Source organism: Anthonomus grandis, chromosome 2 (assembly GCF_022605725.1).
Source record: "Anthonomus grandis grandis chromosome 2, icAntGran1.3, whole genome shotgun sequence".
NCBI classification, from domain to species: domain Eukaryota; kingdom Metazoa; phylum Arthropoda; class Insecta; order Coleoptera; family Curculionidae; genus Anthonomus; species Anthonomus grandis.
In genome coordinates this window covers 46,363,356-46,384,780 of record NC_065547.1, presented here as the reverse complement: position 1 = coordinate 46,384,780, position 21,425 = coordinate 46,363,356, and the positions used below count along the sequence as shown (strand labels likewise).

Genomic DNA, 21,425 nt, shown 5'->3' with positions numbered 1-21,425 from the left:
CAGACTGTTTTTTTTATAGATGTATGAATCAACAAAATGGGTCATGGACGAATCAATGTCCGACGTAGCCGAAAATAATAAATTCGATGTGATTTACCCCACCGTATTAAAACCGCCAAAGAATCGTGCATTTTGTAACCAAAACTTCACCGAGGAACCACAAATCGGTATTTTAAGGGAATTCCCGTTTTCGAGTAGCTCGCAGCGCATGGGCGTGATCATAAGAAGACTAAACGGCCACCATTTCGAATACTATTGCAAAGGCTCTCCCGAAATGATCCTGAATTTCGTAAAACCCGAGACCATCCCGCAGGATTTTCACGACATCTTAGAAAGTTACACCCAGGAAGGGTATAGGGTTATAGCCATGGCCCATAAGGAACTGAAAATGAGTTACGCAAAAGTGAGTTTTTATTGAATTTTTCAAGTTGGAATGTTTAACTTCAATCATTTTTAGGTTCAAAAAGTGCAACGTGATGCGTTAGAAAAAGACTTGAACTTTTTGGGATTGATTGTGCTCGAAAACAGGTTGAAACCGGAGACATACCCTTGCATTCAGGCTCTAAACGAGGCTGCTATTAGAGTTATTATGGTGACAGGTATATTTATTATATTTAGTATTAGAATTGATTTCAATTGAGTGGAAAATGTTTTAGGTGATAATATTTTAACGGCTATTTCGGTTGCCAAGGATTGTGATATTGTACTTACGGAACAAAGCATTATCACGGTAAATAGTGATAGCAATAATCCTCCGAGTTTGTATTATACTTTGGCGAATACTAAAGATCGTGCGAAGGCAATTAAAGGTAAGGATTAAATTTTTTTTTAACTACAAGCAATTTGATTATTATACATATATATATACAGTATTGGCCAAAAGTAGATGAACAAACCAAAAATTAAAACAAAACTGGAATTATACTACCAAAGGACACCTCTGCAATCTGAGATTTCAAGACAATGTCAAATGGGAAGATCAGCCGTTCATTACATTTAAAAAAGATTTTATGACAGAGGATATGTTATAGCCAAACCCAAATCTGGTTAAACCCTAAAAAAGTCGATATAAATTTAAAAAAAAGAGCGATTAAAAGAATTTCTAAAGAAAATCCGTTTTTGTCATCCAGCAATATTGACGAAATGGGATATCCGCCAGTAAGTTCAAGGACCATAAAGTAAAATGTAAAGGCCAGATTGTCCAAGTAATATAAGGCCTGGAATTTGGATCAATAGAAACGAGTGTGTTTTAGTGACTAATCTAAATACAATTTGTTTTCTTCGGATGGGATTCGTCATTTAATACTCGTTTGTTACCGAAATTCACTCGAGCAACAATAAAGCACGGTGGGGGTCAGTTGTGGTCTGGGAATGTTTCTCGGGATTTGGAATGGGCCTCTGTATACAAAATAAATGGCATCATGGATAGGTTTAGGGATAAAGATATATTACAAAATATTTTGCTACCTTATCTGGAAGAAAAGATACCATTATTACATCATTTTCAGCATGATAATGACCCAAAACGTGCATCATAATTGGTAAAACGGTTTTTAGAAGATGAAATGATCCTCGTTTTAGAGTGGCCATCTCAATCCCCCGACTTAAACTCAATTGAAAACTTATGGGAAATACTAGATTAGGTCAAAAACTTATAAAAATAAAGATGATTTGTTTGTTGCTTTGAACGATGCCTAACATCAACAGAAAATTGAAAGGCTAGAATAGGCATTGGCACGGAACTATGGGCAGTTTGTTTGCTTGCAATATCTCTGATGCAATGATGCCAAATGCTTATGTAAAATTGGCAAAAAAAAACCAGATAACGTATATTAGACAAAAAGGCAACAATATCGCTCGATCACATTGTTGATTCCACCGACACAAGGAATCTTTACCAAGGACGATAGATTATTCTTTAAATTATGCACAATATATGTTGAACTCTTTATGCGTTTTTTAACGTACTTCATAAAAGTTAAGGTACTTATAGTTGAAGAAGTAGTCCATACTTGCAGTGGAGTTAATATGTCAAAGGGTAACTAAAATTGTTTCGGTCATCCTCCACTAAATTTATTTGAAAAATCATCTATCCTTTATGTTTCGGACATATAAGATGTCCATCATCAGGGATCTATAAAGAACCGAGGAAACTTATAAGCTAAAGATTAAAAGTGAAAAAAAAAGGGTTACATACAATTAGGGTTTTCGTCACAACATATAAAAGGTATAGTGCTTCTGGCAAGGTTACAGGTTAAAATTACTAACAATAAATAAAAATGGCATCTACAATAATGATAAAAAGGCTTAATTAACTAACAAATAAACAATTGGACGTTGAAGACAAAAAAACTTACATTAAGGTGCATGAGAAAGTGACTAAACAGGGTCTACACAAACATTAAAATCACATAATTAACACACTAGGACAATTGTTATGTCAACAAGAATTAAGAACAAAAGAAACATAAATTTTCAAAAGATAGGGAACGCCCTATTTAAAGGTAAAGGTTGGGGTACTTATCTTAAGGTTAAGGTACTTAAATTTCTTAATAAGTTTTTATCATTCTACATTTATGACGACGGTTGTCCCTTGATATTATGTTATGACAATATCGATACATACTTGTGAAAAGATCGGCTTGAATCGCCTTTTTCCCATGGTGATAATTCGGAAAAACACTCATATGACTCATATATATACCTTTTTCAACCAAAAACTAAAGAAAAAACAGAACTTCACAAATTACGAATGTAAACACAAAGCCGTTTGGCAAGATGACATCAGCTTTTGCTTGAGAAGTTGCTATTTCAAATTTTTTAGAAACGGTTTTAGGAATAAGAATGTTAATTTTTTTTTTTGCTTAGAATGACATATATCTTTTTCTACTATTTATTTCTAATCCGAAATCTAACATCAATAAGTTAAATTAACATTACTATATGTGTTGATATATAGCTGAAAATTTCCTCTTTTAAAAATGTTTACTAAATCTAGTCTTTCAATATTCTAAGAAAAATATGGATCCTGCATTAATCAAAAGACTTTTTAAGTCTATGCCAAAAATATGCCAGGAAGTGATTGGCAATAAGGTTTATTATACAAAGTATAGTTTGTGTTTTTTTAAAGGTATTTTTAAAAATCTTTTTTTTAATTTGGAACTTCGTCAACAAAAGAAGAAAAGAATGCTCATTTTATTTATTCAATTGTGTACAAATATAATAATCAAGTAGATATTTAAAAAAAAAATCCCAATAGAAAAATAGTGCTAAAGAACTATTTTTTTATTATGCGTTCATCTACTTTTGGCCAGTACTGTACTGTACACGACTTAATATTAATATTTTGCTATTTTCTAATAAGAGTCTGTGTTTTGTTGAGACGGCTTTACCGATCCAAAAGCTCATATAACCAAACGTTCATTCATCCAAATCCGCTTCGGCGGCAGTCGGGCATTTTCGTTATCAATTTTCTAGGGAATATTCATGTAGACGCAGTAAATATTGGCAACGTCTCAATTTCATTTAAAGCGGAAATTTTGTCCAAGCAACATCAGGCTGAGTTACCGATTGGAAACGCTATAGATGTTTATTTCTTGGTTTATTTATTGTACCTATCGCGCAGTATTAAGAAAAAAATAGGTACAACACTTTAAAGTGTAGAAAATTAAATTTAAAGTTTGTTTTTTTGATATTTGTTTATAATATCTAATAACTGAAAATTGAGTTAAAACCCATAGTAAGTAAAAATACCTACTGTATGTATTTATAATACCTACCATATAATAGGCAGGTAATTATTGCGTTTGAGGTTTAATTTTTGGTTGTAAAAAATATAATATGTTGATCGTAAATGAAAACATCTTGTCGAACTTGCATTGTCTTATTTATTTAATGTAACACGACGTTTCGGTTGGAGATACTTACCAACCGAAACGTCGTGTTACATTAAATAAATAAGACAATGCAAGTTCGACAAGATGTTTTCACTGTACCATTGTCTACCACCTTCAAAAACAGACTTGATCGTAAATGTTGATGAAAAGTATAATGTAATGAAGTAGGTACCTACCTAAATAAAAAGATATAAAATTTCATGTTATTTATTATTGTTTTATTGATGTTTATCATTTCAAAACTAAGAAAAAACTTCTCATACACTTTTCTAAAAAGCATAGTTACACCCAAATTAAAAATTAACGGGATTTCTATTTTTGATGTTTTAATTTTTGAAATTTTACGCATAGCTATGCATTTTAGAAAGAAGTTTATTGAATATTTTTTTCTAAGTTTTTAATTGATAAACATCCTGGTAATTTTTCAGGTAATATTTAAGCATATTAGTTTTTTTTTAATGCAGGCCAGAGACGTGCCGAGATACGGTTGTTATTTTTTTTCTCTCTAAACGAAGCATAATACGCCAAAAAATTGAGGGACAAAAAAATTCCATTTTTAATTGTTTTATTAAAAAAAAATCATACAACAAATGCAATGGGTGATCACTTATGTTACACCCGTTGTTCACAAATCTTTGTTTGTTTTATAAGTACAGGTACCACTTTAAATCTTTTGCGAACCAAAAGTTTTATTTCAAATGGGAAGGCGGTGGCTTATGCTATCAGATTCTGCGATTTTTTACGACTATTTTGATACCTTATTTTTGATATTTTAAGAAAGTTTTAATATTACAATCAGTAAACTAGTTTTTTTCAAATCAAAATAATAGATTTTTTAGAGTCGACCATGAACCATATTTTCTAATAATTTTTTACAAAGGTCACTAATATTTATTGTAAAAAAATGCTACGTTACAAAAAGCTAAGGTCAAATTTCGATTTTGAGATAAGTCAAAAGTTGACATAATAAGGATGAGTGTTTTTGGATTTACAAAGATTATAGCAGAGGTCGAACAAAAAGGTGTATATTATATACTTACACAAGCGTGTTGCTCAAACATCATATTATCATCTGTTAATCAAAATTTGGTAGTTACTCAATTCCTCCAAAAACTGTTTTTCTATTTTGCATACTGTAATAGGACTCCTGGGATACCCCAGAAAAGTGCTTGAGAAAGGTTGATTTTTTATATAATACTGAAACTTTGGTGTTGTGTTGTTCTTAACAGATAAACCATATAAATTTACTATTATACTTAACTATACTATATTAAACTTATTTACTTTACTATATTAAACCATATGTTTATGTAATATAAAGACGTTTATTATTATTATAATTATAAAATCTGTTAAAAACGTCTCCTTATTTTATTACTATTTTATACAATGAATTCTCTACATATATCCCTTATTTCATTCAAGTGCTTCTCGAGCGCAGGGTATCGTTCCATAAGTCATTGATTACCCAGGTCTGCAAACTGCTCGCAAGTGAATCACACTCATATGTATAATAATCCTAATTGTGTAAAAATATTTGGGCCGCGGGGTAAAAAAAAAATACGGCAATGCTGCATTTACAGTTCGTACCTGGGGTGTCCATAACTTGTGGGTGTTCCGTATCCCTTCCGAGTTTTGGATGAATGAACATTTGGACCAACGTGGCTTACCCGTTTTTGTTATTATTAAAGCTAATTGTGCTGTTTCCAGATCTCTCTATTATGTCAAATTCGGCCAGCGTAGTGAGCCTAGAGACTCTGGAAAGCCAACTACAAACTAACTCGGTCAACACCGTAAAAGACTGTAATATCGAAAATGGTACAGTAACTCCAGTTGGGCTGTTGAATAACTACAGATTTGCAATGACCGGAAAAACTTGGGGAGTGGTGAAGGAGTATTATCCGGAACTTTTGCCGAGAATTTGCACTAGAGGTACGAAATAGTTATTTATTTTATGTGTTGTTTTAGTCACTCAGTTAAATTGTGTTAACTTTTGAGGGTTAAATAAAAATCCGTATTGTTTTTATTAAATAAGGTATGGTTGAATACAATAAAACAAAAGTGATTTAACTTCAATATCGATTATATTTCTTTTACCGTAATTCTAAGCTTTATACATGAGAGCTTATTAAGAATAAACTAAAAACAATGTTGTTGGCAATATATATTTTTTATACACACAAAAAGCGGCATAACTGCTTCATACACAAAATCTCTTATTCAGTTAGATTAGAAGGCCAGTCATTTAGGAAATCGTTTTCTAAACAATCTTTTATAAACATAGACGAATATGCTTTTTGCTTATTAACCAACACACCCCCTCAAAATAATATGAGTTTAAATCTTTTAAAAATTTATGGCTTACGGGGAGTAACAATGATCCAACATTTGTTGCATGGGTTAGGGAAAAATCCCACAAAAAAACGTAACCAGATCATAAGCAGTTTAAATTAGTATTTAACAAAATTTTAATTATTTGCTATTTACAATTTTGCAATTAAACCATTGTTATAGCTTCTTATTTCTCTTGAAGACCCATTTTTTCTCTTATGTCCTTGTATTGTTGTAGTGGCAAGGATTTTGTCAATAAGTCAGCTTCTTGTTCACCTGTGGGCAAATATTTCAAACAGATAATCTTGTTTTCAATTTGTTCACGAGTAAAATGGTATTTAATGTCGATATGTTTATGATTGACAGGATTATTTGCCATTGCTATGCAACTTTGATTGTCTTCATATAAAACTATTGGTTTAAACATATTGACATTGATACTCATCAATAAAGACCTAAGCCATAAAATTTCTTTTATTGCCTCAAATACCGCCATGTATTCAGCCTCAGTCGATGACGTAGCAACTGAATTTTGTCGCCGTGTAATCCAAGTTATTGTACAATTCTCAAATAACTTAAATAGACAACCTGTTGTACTTCGTCGATCAATTTCATTATTAGCCCAATCGGCATCCACACAGCCTGTTAATGCATGGTGATAGTTTTTAATACGTTTGTATACCAATTTTATATTTAAAGTTCCTTTAACATATCGCAACACTCGCTTTAAACATAACCATAGTTCTTTATTTCCTTTTGTTTGATATCTACTTAATAGATTTACGTCAGTACATAAATCTGGACGTGTACAAAGCATTGTATACATTAAACAGCGAATTAAATGTTTGAAGGGTGCATCAAAACTATCTTCTGAATTTAATGCTGTATAGTTTAATTTTACAGGCAATGGGGTGCTGACGGAGTTGCATTCACTTATGTTAAACTTTTGCAAAACAGATTTTAAATATACAGTTTGATCTAAAGAAACTTCAGAATTTGACCTATTTATTCTTATTCCTAAGAAATAATTCATTTCTTTTAGATCAACCATATCAAACCGCTTCATCAAAAATTCTTTAAAGCTATTCATTGTTTTTATATCCTTTGTTGCAATTACCAAATCATCGACATATAAAATGATATAAATATTTTTATTTACATCACCTCGGTCCAAAGATATAAACAATGATCTGCTGAGGAATTTACAAATCCCTTTTCTATCAATACATTATTAAAGCATTCATACCAGCACCGGGCTGACTACTTTAAGCCATACAACGATTTATTTAATTTACAAACTAAATCATTTGTCGGGACTACAACACCGTCAGGGACCCTCATAAAAATGTTTTCTTTTAAAATACCATTAAAAAAGGCCCTCTTCACACCCATTTGATGTGTCAACAGTTCATATTGGTTTGCTGACGCAAGAATACACCGGAATGTACTGATACGCGCAACCGGCACAAACGTTTCATTATAATCCAGAGATTTTCTTTGGCTAAAACCGCGCGCTACTGAGCGAGCTTTATACTTGACCCAATTTCCGTTACTATCGCCTTTTATTGTATCAATACCCATTTACAGTCGACGATATTTACATTATTTGGCTTTTGTACAAACGTCCACGTTTTATTCTGTTCTAAGGATTTTAATTCGTCTTTAATTGCTTTTTCCCATTCAACCCTATTTGGATTATTAGCTACGTCTTGATAACATTGAATTTAATTTTCAGATATTTTATTAAAAGCGGTTAAGCAATTATAAATTTTAAAGTTATCCTCTTTATAAGAAATTATTGGTTTAGCTTTTAACCTTTCACTTCTCCTCATTTCCTGTGAATTATTTAATGTCCCCGGATGATAATAATTATTATCATCTGAGGTACATGGACTTTTATTACCACTATTTGAGCTCATACTTATTTGTTCAGGGACATCCTTTAAACTTAAAGATGTTTGACCTTAAGTGCAATTTTCAGGGACACTTCTACTGAGTGTTTGTTTGCACTTCTTACTGTCCATTTCACCAGGAATAAAATTATTTACAGAGTTATTTTCATCAACAATTAAATCTAAATTTCCACATTAAATAGTTTTCTCCATTAAACAATTTTAAATTACGTTTGGTTACACTAGCCATTGTTTTATTTTATTATTTTTATTTGCACCAAGATACACAATCACTCGCGATCACTTATGTGTCTGGGCCCATAACCTATTAGTATGGTTGAATACAATAAAACACAAGTGATTTAACTTCAATATCGATTATATCTCTTTTACCGTAATTCTAAGCTTTATACATGAGAGCTTATTAAGAACAAACTAAAAACAGTGTTGTTGGCAATATATATTGTTTATACACACAAAGAGCGGCATGACTGCTTCATACACAAAAAAAATCTCTTATTCAGCTAGATTAGAAGGCCAGTCATTTAGGAAATCGTTTTCTAAACAATCTTTTATAAACATACACGAATATGCTTTTTGCTTATTAACCAACAGTTCTGACGAATTCACGAGTTACTTATTTTTTTGGGCATAACGTCACTTAATAATAGTAAAAATCAATTTAGTAAATACTATCTCATATTGAAAATAAGATGAAAATAGACTTACTCACGTGTTAAAAAGAAATATGAAATTAAATCTATAACGATACCTTTCCTTAAATTTAATTTAATGTAAGTTCAATAAGTCTTAAATATAATAATTTACTTGAGGTATAAAACTGTTTTGAAAAATAACAAATAATTCAAAGGTTAGTTCTTTTAAAATTAAAGGGATGTGATCCCAATATAATTCAATGATATAATAAACATGTTTATTGAAACCAATCCTAATACAGCATAGCTAAGAGTTGAATAACAAAAAAGGGTGTTAACAAATATATTACTGTAGGTTAGTTTCAAAAGGCTAATCAGACGCCTTTTGGCTAACAAAGCTTAAAGGTACTGTTTAAGCCTGAATTAATTTAATTATTTTAATCTATACTAAAACTTACAACTAGGTATTAATTTAAAGACAATAAAAATTGCAGAAAGACATAATAAGATATCTGACAGACGTACAGAATGGCCTGTTCTACCTCTCTCTTTAGCAAAGACATCCATGTATAAATAAAATCAACCGAACAAGTAGATAGGCATTTATCTTCATTTAACATTATAAATGCACTTTCCTTTGCTAAAATTGAGGAAGCAGTCAAGTTTTTTCTATGGTTATTGTCGAATGCATATTGTGTAATTTTTGAAAATCATTGTTTTATATGTAAGATTTATGTTCATTAATTCTTTCTGGTAATAGTCTACAGGTTTCGCCTATGTAAAAATAGTTCTTATATTAAATTTTTTAGCAATTCTTTTGATCTTATTTAAAAAATATCGAATAAATGGTAAAATAAGATTTGTTGTAAAAATTGGTTTATCGAATTCTTCAAGTATTTAAAACTTATTGAACTTACATTAAATTAAATATAACGAAAGGCATTGTTAAAGATTTAATTTCATATTTCTTTTGAATACGTGAGTAAGTCTATTTTCTTCTTCTTTTCAATATTTGTGTGTATGAGACAGTATTTTCTAAATTGATTTTTACTATTATAAGTGACGTAATACCCAATAAAATATGTAACTTATTTTTAAGTTAAGCAATTTGATATTCTCAAAAACTAAAAAACCAAATTGATTTATCAAAAAAATACTATATTCAACTTTTTACAGTCTAATGAAAAAGCTCTAGTTTTCCTGTTAGCCCTGAAGAAGGCCTAATATAGACCGAAACGTTGGCATTGAAAGGAAAAAAATATTTGGAACAACTTGGATTTTAATTAACCTCCTTATCCAACTTAACCCCTAAAAGTTAATATAGTTTATGTCTTTACATTTAACCGTTTTAATCGCTAACTTTATTATATGAGTTTTGAGGCCGAGGCTTCGTAATTTTTTCGCCTCGTTTAAAATCATATTGAGATTTCTTTGACCAATTCTTTCAATATGTAACAAGTCTTTAAAATCTTGTTGCTTAATGGGAGTTTAAGCAAAAAACAGGATTTGGTATTCAGAAATGTTTCAACTAGTAAAGCAAATACTGAAAATAAAGGAAAGAAATTTAAATTTGTCCATCAGTGTGTAAAATATCTTGTAGTCTACTCATTAATGCTATGCTAAAATCAAATGCTACAAACTCTTTGAACGGCGACTTAAAACTGTATATTAGGCCATTTAAGAGTACACAAAAATATAAATTTCTTATCCCTTTGGGTATATCTTAAATTTGATTTGTATTGAAAAGAATAAAGCTCCTTTGACATTATTTACAAAGGGTTTTTGATTATATTTATATTTTACATTAGAGTAATAAAAACAGTCTAAATACAGGCCTTAAAACGTAATTATTTTAATGTAAAAAATATTATAAAATTAATCCACCACTTTTCTGATCCAACTAACATCTTGCTTTTAAAAAAATTCTACTGGCATTGAACAGGTGTTACCGCTCATCTCAAAATGTTTTAATATGTGTTTTCTCTCCTTCAGGTTCTGTGTTTGCCAGAATGTCTCCCGAACAAAAGCAACAGTTGGTCCAAGAACTACAAGGCCTGGGATATTGTGTTGGTACGTACAACTTACACGTTTATAAAGCCACCCTACCATTACTTAAGTTTTACTTTAAGGTAATCGTATTACAAAGGGTCGTAAAAATTCTTTGCCAGGTACCTTCTGTTTTAAAACCAAAATGCATTTTTGTCTATAATTATCAATTCAATCAATTATCTGTTTATCTGACGCCGAATATATCAAGGTATTTTAAGTCAACAATTACTTTTTTGTTTTTGCAACCATTGCTTTTTAATTTTTTTTAAGAACTTATCTTTCTGGCTTCATAAAAAAATTATTGTTCCTTAATAAACCAGTACTTATTATAAATATTTATTAGTATACTTACTTATATAAAAAAAATATTTAGTCAGCTCAAAATTCAAGCAAACTCCGCTAGTCTAAGGCTAGCCGCATATTGAACGTAGGGCAGCAGAGCACAGCACAGCCGAGACATAGCAGAGGAAAACTATTCCTCTGCTCTGCCTCTGCGCATATTGAACGTAGGACCTTTGCATGTCGTAGCTATTTGTCTTTTTTTGTTATGTACCTATATTGTCATATAAAGAGCATAATTAAATTGACGGTACCTATTAGTTATTAGAATTAAATATGACTACAGAAGACGAACTTTGTTAAGATTCAGAATCGGATTCGGAAATCGAGAATATTCTGTTGTGTTTCTATTTAAAACGGCGAAAAAAGTGTTTAGGTGAAAGTACTCATTTAAAAAAAAGAAGAATGCATGGAGAATTTAATCTCTTAAGTGATTTAAGTGACGTTCAAATTAAACAATATTTGTACGCATATAGTCTTGTGACCCGCACGAGTTCAATTAGGAGTTCCATTTTTTTACAACAACAGTTGCCACTCTGCTGAGAAAACTGTGCACACTCCACAACCGACAGAGTACTCTGTTACTATGTCGCGCAGGCCTCGCCTCGGCTACGTCCAATATGCGGCGTTTAATTTAATTGCGTGTGTTACAAAATCCTCTGATGCCCTAGGCTGTGCGGTGCTCTGCTGCCCTACGTTCAATATGCGGCTAGCCTTACACGACCGAAAACCGGTGGATCGAAATATGGGTTATTCACTCACTTTTATTACTCTCTAATCGTCGCGCCGACTATAGTGAAGGAAATCTCTCATGTTTCGCAAACTTCTTAATCAAAAGGTCGACTATATGTGGTATTTTTCAAAAGGTAATTAAAACACGTTTAAATTACGATATCACTCGACCTCCCTTCCCATTTAAGATTTTAGAGGTTAAGTCCGGCCTCGCCAGGGGGCTGCTGCAATTTGATTGAAAACTAATCTAAAAAATATCTCCCTCAATAATAAATTATACTAGGAGACGGAAATAATAGTCAGTGACGTATTTTCAGCTTTAGGGCGCGCCGAGTGAAGCAAGGGAAGAGGGAAATAAATTCAGTGGCGGCAACAATTTCTCTTTAGTTATTATTTATAATGCCTATTATAATGGGATAGTAATAAAGAGGTAAATATGTACTTCCTTTCTCCAGCTTATTTCATACAAAGAGTTTCTAGTTTTAAAAGATAAAATGATTTGAATTTCACATATGGACTTAGTACCTTTACTATATTTATAAATTCCTATTATATATATAATTCCTATTATTCTGTTTTTGAATTTTTATTTATTACTTTCCTATTATTCTAATTACGGGTAGGATTTTTAGTAAATAATCAGCGTCGCAAACCCTAAAACTCTTTCAGGTAGGTCAGGTACCTATAGTCTGCAGTACTAGCTATAAGGTTAAAGCGTTAAGGTTTAAGCGCATAAATAATATTTATGCGCCATTTCATCGATAACATATTTAATATACCGGTCTTTATGTACCCGGACAATATCAAGCAATTGTACTTTTAGCAAATTTTCATCAAACTCGATGTCTTTTGATTTTATCCAGTCTATTATGTCGGCTTTTTGCCAAGCAGACGTAGGTAATTTTTCTACTCGGCGACTGTGATACGGCGCATTGTCTATAACGATCACCGAACCGGGTTCCACAAGCCGTAATACTGATGAAAACCACTTTTCAAATACGTCACTGTTCATGTCTTCATGGTAGTCGCCATTTTTTTTAGATTCGAAAACGTTAAGCCCGCCATCCAAAAATCCAGAGTTACTTCCTATGTGCGTAATAATCAGACGACGGCTCTTACCGGAAGGACATTTCAAGCCTGTCGATAACCCGTCAAGGAATGCTTGCCGTGAGCTTGTGACATTTAAGTCCTGCCATACTTTTGAGCGAGTGTGTCCCTCATTTAACCAAGTCTCGTCAGTATAATATATCTTATTCCCTTTAAGCCTATGGTCACGTATTTGTTTTAAAAATTTTCTTCGCCACAACACAATGTCATCTTTCTCAATTAAAAAGCTTTTGCGATTTCGCTTCAAATATAGATATTTTGGTTAAAGAATCATCATCATCTACTTCAGCCTTAATTTTCTTTAGTGTTGGCATTACATTTCCAAAAAAAAAACTGTGCACTTTGCGGCGAAGTATATATTTTATATCATCCTCTAGAACAATTTTCTTTCTACCTCTTGTTTCTTTTTTTTGCTTCTTGTTATTAACTTTAAGCGATCGGAAAACTGTCCTAGGACATAATTTTGTTAAACTTCCGCACAAATTTGCTGCGTCTTCGGCACATAAATCGGGATTTTGAGCGCGAATACTTTCATATTCAGTTTTTACCATTGCATGTTCGCCCATAGTTAAATGTTTTTTCACTTTTTTTGGAGGAGGTTCACGACTAGTCGAAGCTTCTCCCTGTTCCATTATACTAAAAATTAATATTTGAAATACACTTTTTTCACAAATTTCACAAACAAAACAACAAAAACACCGTATTAAACACCGAAGAAAAATACCGTAAATTAATAATATTATAAGTAATAAAATAAATTTATAATATATATTAATATATATTATTTATTATAATAACGTATAATAACGCAAGCAACTGCAACAACACTAAAATAAACAATAAACCCGCAAACACGCCCATGGGATGTATCAAATCAACGTATAACAAGGAAAGCATGTTTCTGCGTTTATAGGCGTTGCCATTCTGTTAAAAGTAATGACTGTTTATCTCGCTGCCCCATTTACCGCGAAACAAGAGAGAAAAGGACGAGCAATATACTTGGCACCACTGCGCGCTTTATGCGAGCAAGGCGGGCCTATGACAACAGCCACTGAGTTCACACAATTGGAGTAGGCGCGTGTCACCGGCTTTTAATGGATTTTTTATTTAGGGAATTAAATATTATTTTAAGCCACTCTAGTTGTGTTGCTTGTTGGTTTTTTCTGACGTCACTGACTATTATAAACGACTTCGACTATAGACGTGTTTTTGGAAGTCTTTAAATTTTATACAGGGGCAGAAATATAGAGGGTGGTACCTTTTCAAATTGATATTCTGTATGGAAGACATCCATTCTTAAAATGATAACGTCCGTTTCTTTTTTTTTTAGCGATGTGTGGCGATGGTGCAAACGACTGTGGCGCCCTCAAGGCCGCCCACACCGGAATCTCGTTATCGGAGGCGGAATCCAGCGTCGCCTCCCCCTTCACCTCCAGAAACCCGAACATCACGTGCGTATTGGACGTGATACGCGAAGGCCGCGCAGCTTTAGTCACCAGTTTCGGTATCTTTAAGTACATGGCGGGCTACTCCTTGTGCCAATTCGTTTCCGTACTGATTTTGTACTCCATCGAGAGCAATTTGACCGACATGGAGTACTTGTACATCGATTTAGCGATTATTTCGATTTTTGCCTTCTTTTTCGGGAAAACCGAGGCGTATCCGGGAAAATTGCACAAAAACACCCCGTTGACCAGCTTGATTAGTTTATCGCCGGTGTTGTCCCTCTTGATCCATATGGTTCTGGTGGTGATCTTCCAAGTGGCCGCCTTTGAGCATCTAAAAGCCGAACCGTGGTATGTTCCGTTTAATAATACTGATCCGGAAAAGGTCGCTTGCGTGGAGAACTACGCTATTTACACAGTATCCAGTTTCCAGTACATTATTTTGGCTATAGTCTTCTCCAAGGGGTATCCATACCGCAAATCAATCTTCTCCAATTACGGATTTATTATATCATCGGTAGTGATGACTGCCATATCGGTTTATTTGGCTCTATACCCTGCCGAAGAAATCCAACACTACATGGAGCTAAAGGTACCAGAAGACTGGAACTTCCGTTTGTACTTGTTGGCGTACGCTGCGGCAAATTTTGCGGCCAGCATGTTGATCGAGCACTACTTCATTGAAAAACTCATATTTAAACGCTTACGTTACAAATTCCACAACGTGGACAAATCAAAGAAAAAATATCTGGCGATCGAGCGTGACTTGAACCGAGACACGAAATGGCCCGTACTTACTTCGGACTTTAAGAGCGCCGCGAGTCCTTTAAGTCCAGCGCCGGAATGTCACGCTGAAATCGTCGTAGAAAAAGAGAACAAGTTCGACAAGAACCACGTACTAAACAAACTGTACGACTGTAACAACTCAAACAACAATTCGACGTTCGCGACCCCGGTGCACCAGTACAGCACCCCGAATAACTATTCCAAAAGTGAAACTTACAAATCGGTTAGTCAGAGCAGCTACGACATGGCCAGTTCGCAGCTGAACATCCCGGATATTCCCTACGACGATCCCGCCCCGCTCGGAAACGATCCGATCAATATATCCGTTACGAGCGAAAGTGTTGTCGACTTTCAAAATAATTCGCCCAAAAATAATTATTCGCAATTTAACGCGTTCGGTATTAGTAAGAGTCCTCCGGAAGGTAAAAACGAGGAGAATTTAAGGTTGGAGTTGAATAACTTCGATATCAATAGGTGATATGATATAGGTTACGTTAGATATGTAGCAATGATTTTCGCTTATAGGTGACAGGTGATGATGGTTTAATTTGGGATTTATCTATTTTGCGTTTTTGGTATATGATAGATAATGTGGTCGAGTTGTGCACTGGAGAGCGGACGCGGGCGGGGAGGAAATGTTGGTTTATTGGTCGTCTTGTTTTAACCACGTCAAATTTGAAACTAAGTTTAAATTGAGGTGGAAAGGTGTTTTTTAATGATATATTTATAATTTTTTCAAAAGCTGCTCAATTTGCCCATATTTTGAGTTCGGTTTTAAAACAGATTGCGATTATCTTCAAAATGCACTATCAAAAATTTGTTTACTTACTTACTGATTTAACAAATTTAACATTTCTCGAAGAAAATCTCTCTAATTTAAATAATATTTTCTGGTTAAAATCTAAATAGCGAGATTAAGGACAACAAATCAAAGCTCCAGTTTTCATTTGGCCGACTTTTCGACGTTGTTTATTTTTCGTCTTTATCAAGGCTAAAAGAGATTATTTTTTTTTACTTTGTTGGTTAGATTAACAATAAATTATTTTACAGATTATGGAGTTTACAGTAAAGACAAAAAAAAATTAAATTCATCATAACATTTCGTACTTTATGTACATTATTTATAAAAAAAAAAGAACAAATACATAATAACTAAATAGATGCTCAGGGTAATTTTTAATCATATTTTAGTTTAATTTTATTAAAATAAATAAAGAAAATACATTATACAGTGAACTCCGGTTATGACTTAACCTCTAGGGGGAAAAATTAGTACTTTATAACTGGAAGTACGCTATAAAAGAAACCCATAAAAATAAATATGTAAATTTTTTTAAGGACGTTAAATAAGGACTAAACTAAAAATACATTCTAGGTATGTAATACAAGCAAAGATATAATATTAATACATCAAATTAAATACATATGTATGTACGTATACCGGGTGACACAGGAAATAGAGAACACTTAATAAGTATTTTACTCTTCAAGATAAACAACTAAATATATTGATGAAATTGCTGTAAGACCAACTTTTGACATATCCAGTTGTTTTCCGTCATTTCCTCTTTAACCGGAAGTGACACTAACTTTCTTATTTTGAAATGAGACACTTGGTATATTATTATGTATTGTGATAGAAAATAATATTCTGAGAACAACTATACTGTATTTGCTACTTTTTGTTTTATACTCATAGAAAAAAAAACAATTTTTTAAATTGTAAAATAGGGTGTCATGAATGAGTTGAAAGTTTTAATTTTTAATCAAGTAATCACAGAAAAATAATTTTTATTGCATTTTATGACTTAAATCTTTTACACGCCTATCTAATATGTGCAAACCAGTAATTTTGGCATTTACTTTATTTTTTTGAATAGCACGTTATTGGGAACAACCACTTTTGAAATGCATTTTCAATATTTTATTATTCTCAATATCTATATCTATATTATCATTCTCAATAATTTAGCATGATTATTTTTTAAATTGGTTTTTAAATAAGCCCATAAGAAGAAAAAAATTAAGTAATATAAATAAACGCATTTAATTATAAAAGTAGTATAGAAAGCTTTCATTTTGTGAATAGGAGACTGCGTTTTGACGCGTTCTTGAATTATTTTTCAATTGACGTAATACATGACATCTTGTCAAGTTCAATTATTATTTGTTTTTCAAATAAATTTGCCATTGTTTTTGAAAGAATTTCAATATTTACGAATACTTGAAATGTCCACTGACTATGTTTCTGAAAAACTGATTTAAGTCATAAAACACAATATTATTTTTCCGTGATTACTTGATTAAAAATTAAAATTTTCAACGCATTTATGGCACCTTATTTTAAAATTTAAAAAAAAAAAACAATTTTTCAATCTGTAAGTATAAAACAAAAAGTAGCAAATGCGGTATCATTATTTTCAGAATATTATTTTTTATCAAAATACATAATAATATACCAGTTGACCCATTTAAAATAAAAAAGTTAGTATCACTTCCTATTAAACCGGAAGTAACAAAAAAAAACAATAGAATATGTCAAAAGATGCTTTTATGACTATTCTATCGATATACCTAATTACATTTGAAGACTACAGGGGAAGAACGGTATAAGTCACATTTTTATATTTTTGAGACGAAAACGAATTTGAAAGTTTGAAGACTTCCATGTAAAACAAGAAAAAATAAATCGTTTTGTACTATTTTTTTATTAGAAGTCATGAACATGGGCAATACTTAGGGACTACTAAAAATTATAAAAAAATAAACAGAATTTTGGAAAAAAAAATAATTGAAGATTCCTTCTCTTCGGTGTACAGAGAAACGATCCAAGTCCACAAGAATTAGGTTTAAACGCCGCTATAAACAAGAATACAACATTACTAAGGACTTTAATATTTGACCGTTGTAGCTTACCTTCATTCCGAAGTAGCGCGTCATGTTTGGCACGGACATTATAATAGACATTGGTATTGATAGTTACTTTTGCTGAAAAAGAAATGACCTTATTATTAGTAGAAAATATAACTTCATCGCTGTCACTTACCATATCTGCATCATCTACAGTCCTATTATTAGCATGATAAGGCAAATTAGTGTAGTAGATTTGTGACGTTTCATCTACAAACTTCTTAAATTCCTGCAGTTGGTCATACTTCAACTTGGGAATAGGAATGAGGCCATTGTAAAGTTTGTCCGGTGTTGCAGCCGCTATGCCTTGGGGGCATTAGAACAAAACTTGACATAGCTCCATTGTAACTTTCTCGCATTTGAATTGTTCGTGGATGTTGATGGCTTATTAGTTCTTTTATTGGCCTTGTTAGAAATGGACAGGTTTTTTTATATTGAGGGGTTAAAAATGTTGTCCATGCATGGAAAATGTCTGTAGTACACTCAATAACATTAAATGGCATTGGTTTAACCCTAGCACTTTTAAAAACCTGGACCCATTGGGATGAAACTTCAACTCTTGTTTTCTGTTTGATAAGAGCAAAGTTTTTATCGCACTCTTAAGTACGAGTGCCCCCGAATCGGAAATGTAATTTTGTTTTTATCAAACCTACCTTCTTTGTGAACCATATGATGTAAGTATAATGGTGTAATTCTTATTTTGGCCTGCGCATGAGTAGCAAAATATTTCCAAACATCTAACAGTTTGTCCTAGAATATTATGGCAAAAATCATGTAATAAAGACACGACTTCATCAGCACCTTTCTTGGCAATAGTCTCAGGATATGTATAAAAAAACAGCCTCATTGGTTGAGAGCTTATGAATAATAAAACTGACAAAGGTCAATTGTCTTTTGTAGTATACATCATTGGTAGTGATGTTGGGTGTAAGAAGATTTTTGGAAAAGTCCATGGTTATAGCTTCAATTGATTCATTTTTTCTGGACTGTATTTTAGCGTGTCGCTTTCTAGTATAGAAAGCAGCTGCTTTAAGTTTATGCAATTTATTTTCATTTTTCAAACCTTTAATTTCATTTTGTAATTCCAACTGTGCCTCGTTTTCGATAGTGTTCTTTAGTTTCTCTTGTAGTGACTTCATTTTAACTATGTGTTCATCACACACACTACACGTATCGGAGCGAGGATACCCGAAACTATTATTAAAATCTTTGACGAAAATTTGACTGTATGCTTCATAACTTGTTGGGGAATTTGTCGTCGTACATTTTGTGCATTTTCTTAACGTTGAGCTCTTCAGGAAGTAGATCTTTGATGATTTTTTAAGGCTATAATGTGACTTCCTACTTTTAAAAGATTTTATGTCGTTACGCACATTTTCGATTAACGAGAGCTCAATCAGTGAGGGCGATTCTGATGTTTCCCCCTCATATTAGCAAAACAATAACCGCCTTTCTTTAGGTAGTCTTTCATAGTCATAATACGGCGATTGGTAATCCCGTGTAACGATATAAAAGCTTTTTGACATACCTCAATTTCTTCCATCATGCCGCCCTCGCAATCTAGTTTAATTCTTACTTTAAACGTATACGAGTTATCTCTAAGCCTTGCTGTGTTCTCGTTTTGTCTAGGTCTTCTTCTACTAACATTCTTAAACCCGATTAATCCGCATAAATGGCTGTTTTGACTATTTCTATTTTCTAAGCTATTAAAGTTTTAAATAATTTTTCGTCTTTTTTCAGCGGATATAACCTCAAAACAACGAAATCTTTTGCAGCCGCATGCATTACCCGTCTCATAAGTATGATTTTTCAAAAATTTTGCCGCATCACTTACACGTCCAAGCTTTAGTCTTTTTTTTACTGTTTTTCAAATCTCTTAAAGGTATATCACTGTCACTACTATTACTTTCTTCCGACATTTCAAGATAGCAAAACAAACAATACACAACTCCAACAACCTCTTAGGACGATACAACAATAACGACTAAGATGCTAACGAATCTTAAAAGATTTAAGCGGACACATTGTTTGTCGAGTTCGGGCGGACTTGGATCGTTATTCTGAAGAATATTTTATGGCACGTTAAAGTACACGGAAAAGGGTATAAAAATAGCGAATAATCAAAAATTTTACAATTTTGGACTTGGATCGTTTTTCCCCTGTGGTCTTCATTTGTTTATCTTGAAAAGTAAAAAAGTTATTATTTATTTTTTATATATACACCTTATCAAAAAAAAAAAAACAGATATAAAACAATACAATGTTTTACACTCAAGAACTTAGAAGCATACTAAAAAATAAATAATGATAAAATCAGCATAAATAGCCACATATGACCACAATTATTAACATTTAGAATTTTAATAATTCACTCACCTAATGTAAAAAAATTAAGAGTTTCCGTAAAACTTATCAATACCAGACTCCATTACACATATACAGATCATATAGATCGAAACATTTGTTAACGCAAGACAATACTTTTGATGTATAAAACTTAAAATATAATAAAAAACAGTTTTCCCTCTTTACAAAGTCATGACGTAACATCAAATGCAAGACAGTTTTAGATATCAAAAATTCAATGTTTATTTTTACTTATTAATGCCTAGACCTAACTTACAAGACTAGTTACTCCCCAGCCAAGTTAAGTACATAATCAACATCATCCAATAAATTTTGGAAATAAGCTCTCCAATGCCAAGAAAGACTGCATTACAAAAAAAAATGCATAGATATGGCATAAATTGTAAAAAGAGATTTAAGTTTTATTGGTGTGTATTAGGTCTAATAGGTGTTAGTTTTTAGTAATTATATTTTTGAGGGCTCATAGTTGTTATTTATATAAAAAAGGTCCCTCCTAGTAATTTATTAGTTCCTATTCGAGGATATGAAAATTTATAGATCTATTAATTTAAGAATAAAATATCTTCTATGTGTAGTGAATCTAACTTAGCGGATTTCTTAATATTTACGTACTTATAAGACCAAAAGTAGTGATAGCTCCTTTGTGATTAATCTTTTAAATGGTAGTGTCCGGAAAAAACGGTCACTACGTTTATTTCACTGCCCCTAAGGCCAGAGCATTTTAGATTTTCTACTATATTGTTAAAATTTACCTTGTTAAGTATTATTATTGCGCTTTACACTTACTTACTTTGTTTTTTTTACTAATTATATTGTTTTATTTTGGCTAGTATACTTTAATATATGGTGTTTATTATCAAATAAATTAGTTCTTACCTATGTGATTCAATAAAGGGTACTTTTGAAGACTCGTTG

General features: G+C 32.2%; 1 protein-coding gene across 4 annotated transcripts in view; it reads left to right on the top strand.

The window, feature by feature from the left end:
• Nucleotides 1–21,418, top strand: part of LOC126750361 (polyamine-transporting ATPase 13A3) — an 85,328-nt gene extending 63,910 nt beyond the window's left edge. For all 4 annotated transcript variants that reach the window (XM_050459946.1, XM_050459943.1, XM_050459944.1 and 1 more), the window contains 6 exons: nt 20–403; nt 458–599; nt 657–809; nt 5,607–5,828; nt 10,768–10,845; nt 14,333–21,418. In XM_050459946.1, coding sequence (XP_050315903.1) covers nt 20–403; nt 458–599; nt 657–809; nt 5,607–5,828; nt 10,768–10,845; nt 14,333–15,711 — 2,358 coding nt within the window. In that variant the 3' untranslated portion in view covers nt 15,712–21,418. The remainder of the gene's footprint in view (nt 1–19; nt 404–457; nt 600–656; nt 810–5,606; nt 5,829–10,767; nt 10,846–14,332) is intronic.
• Nucleotides 21,419–21,425: the final 7 nt, after the last annotated feature.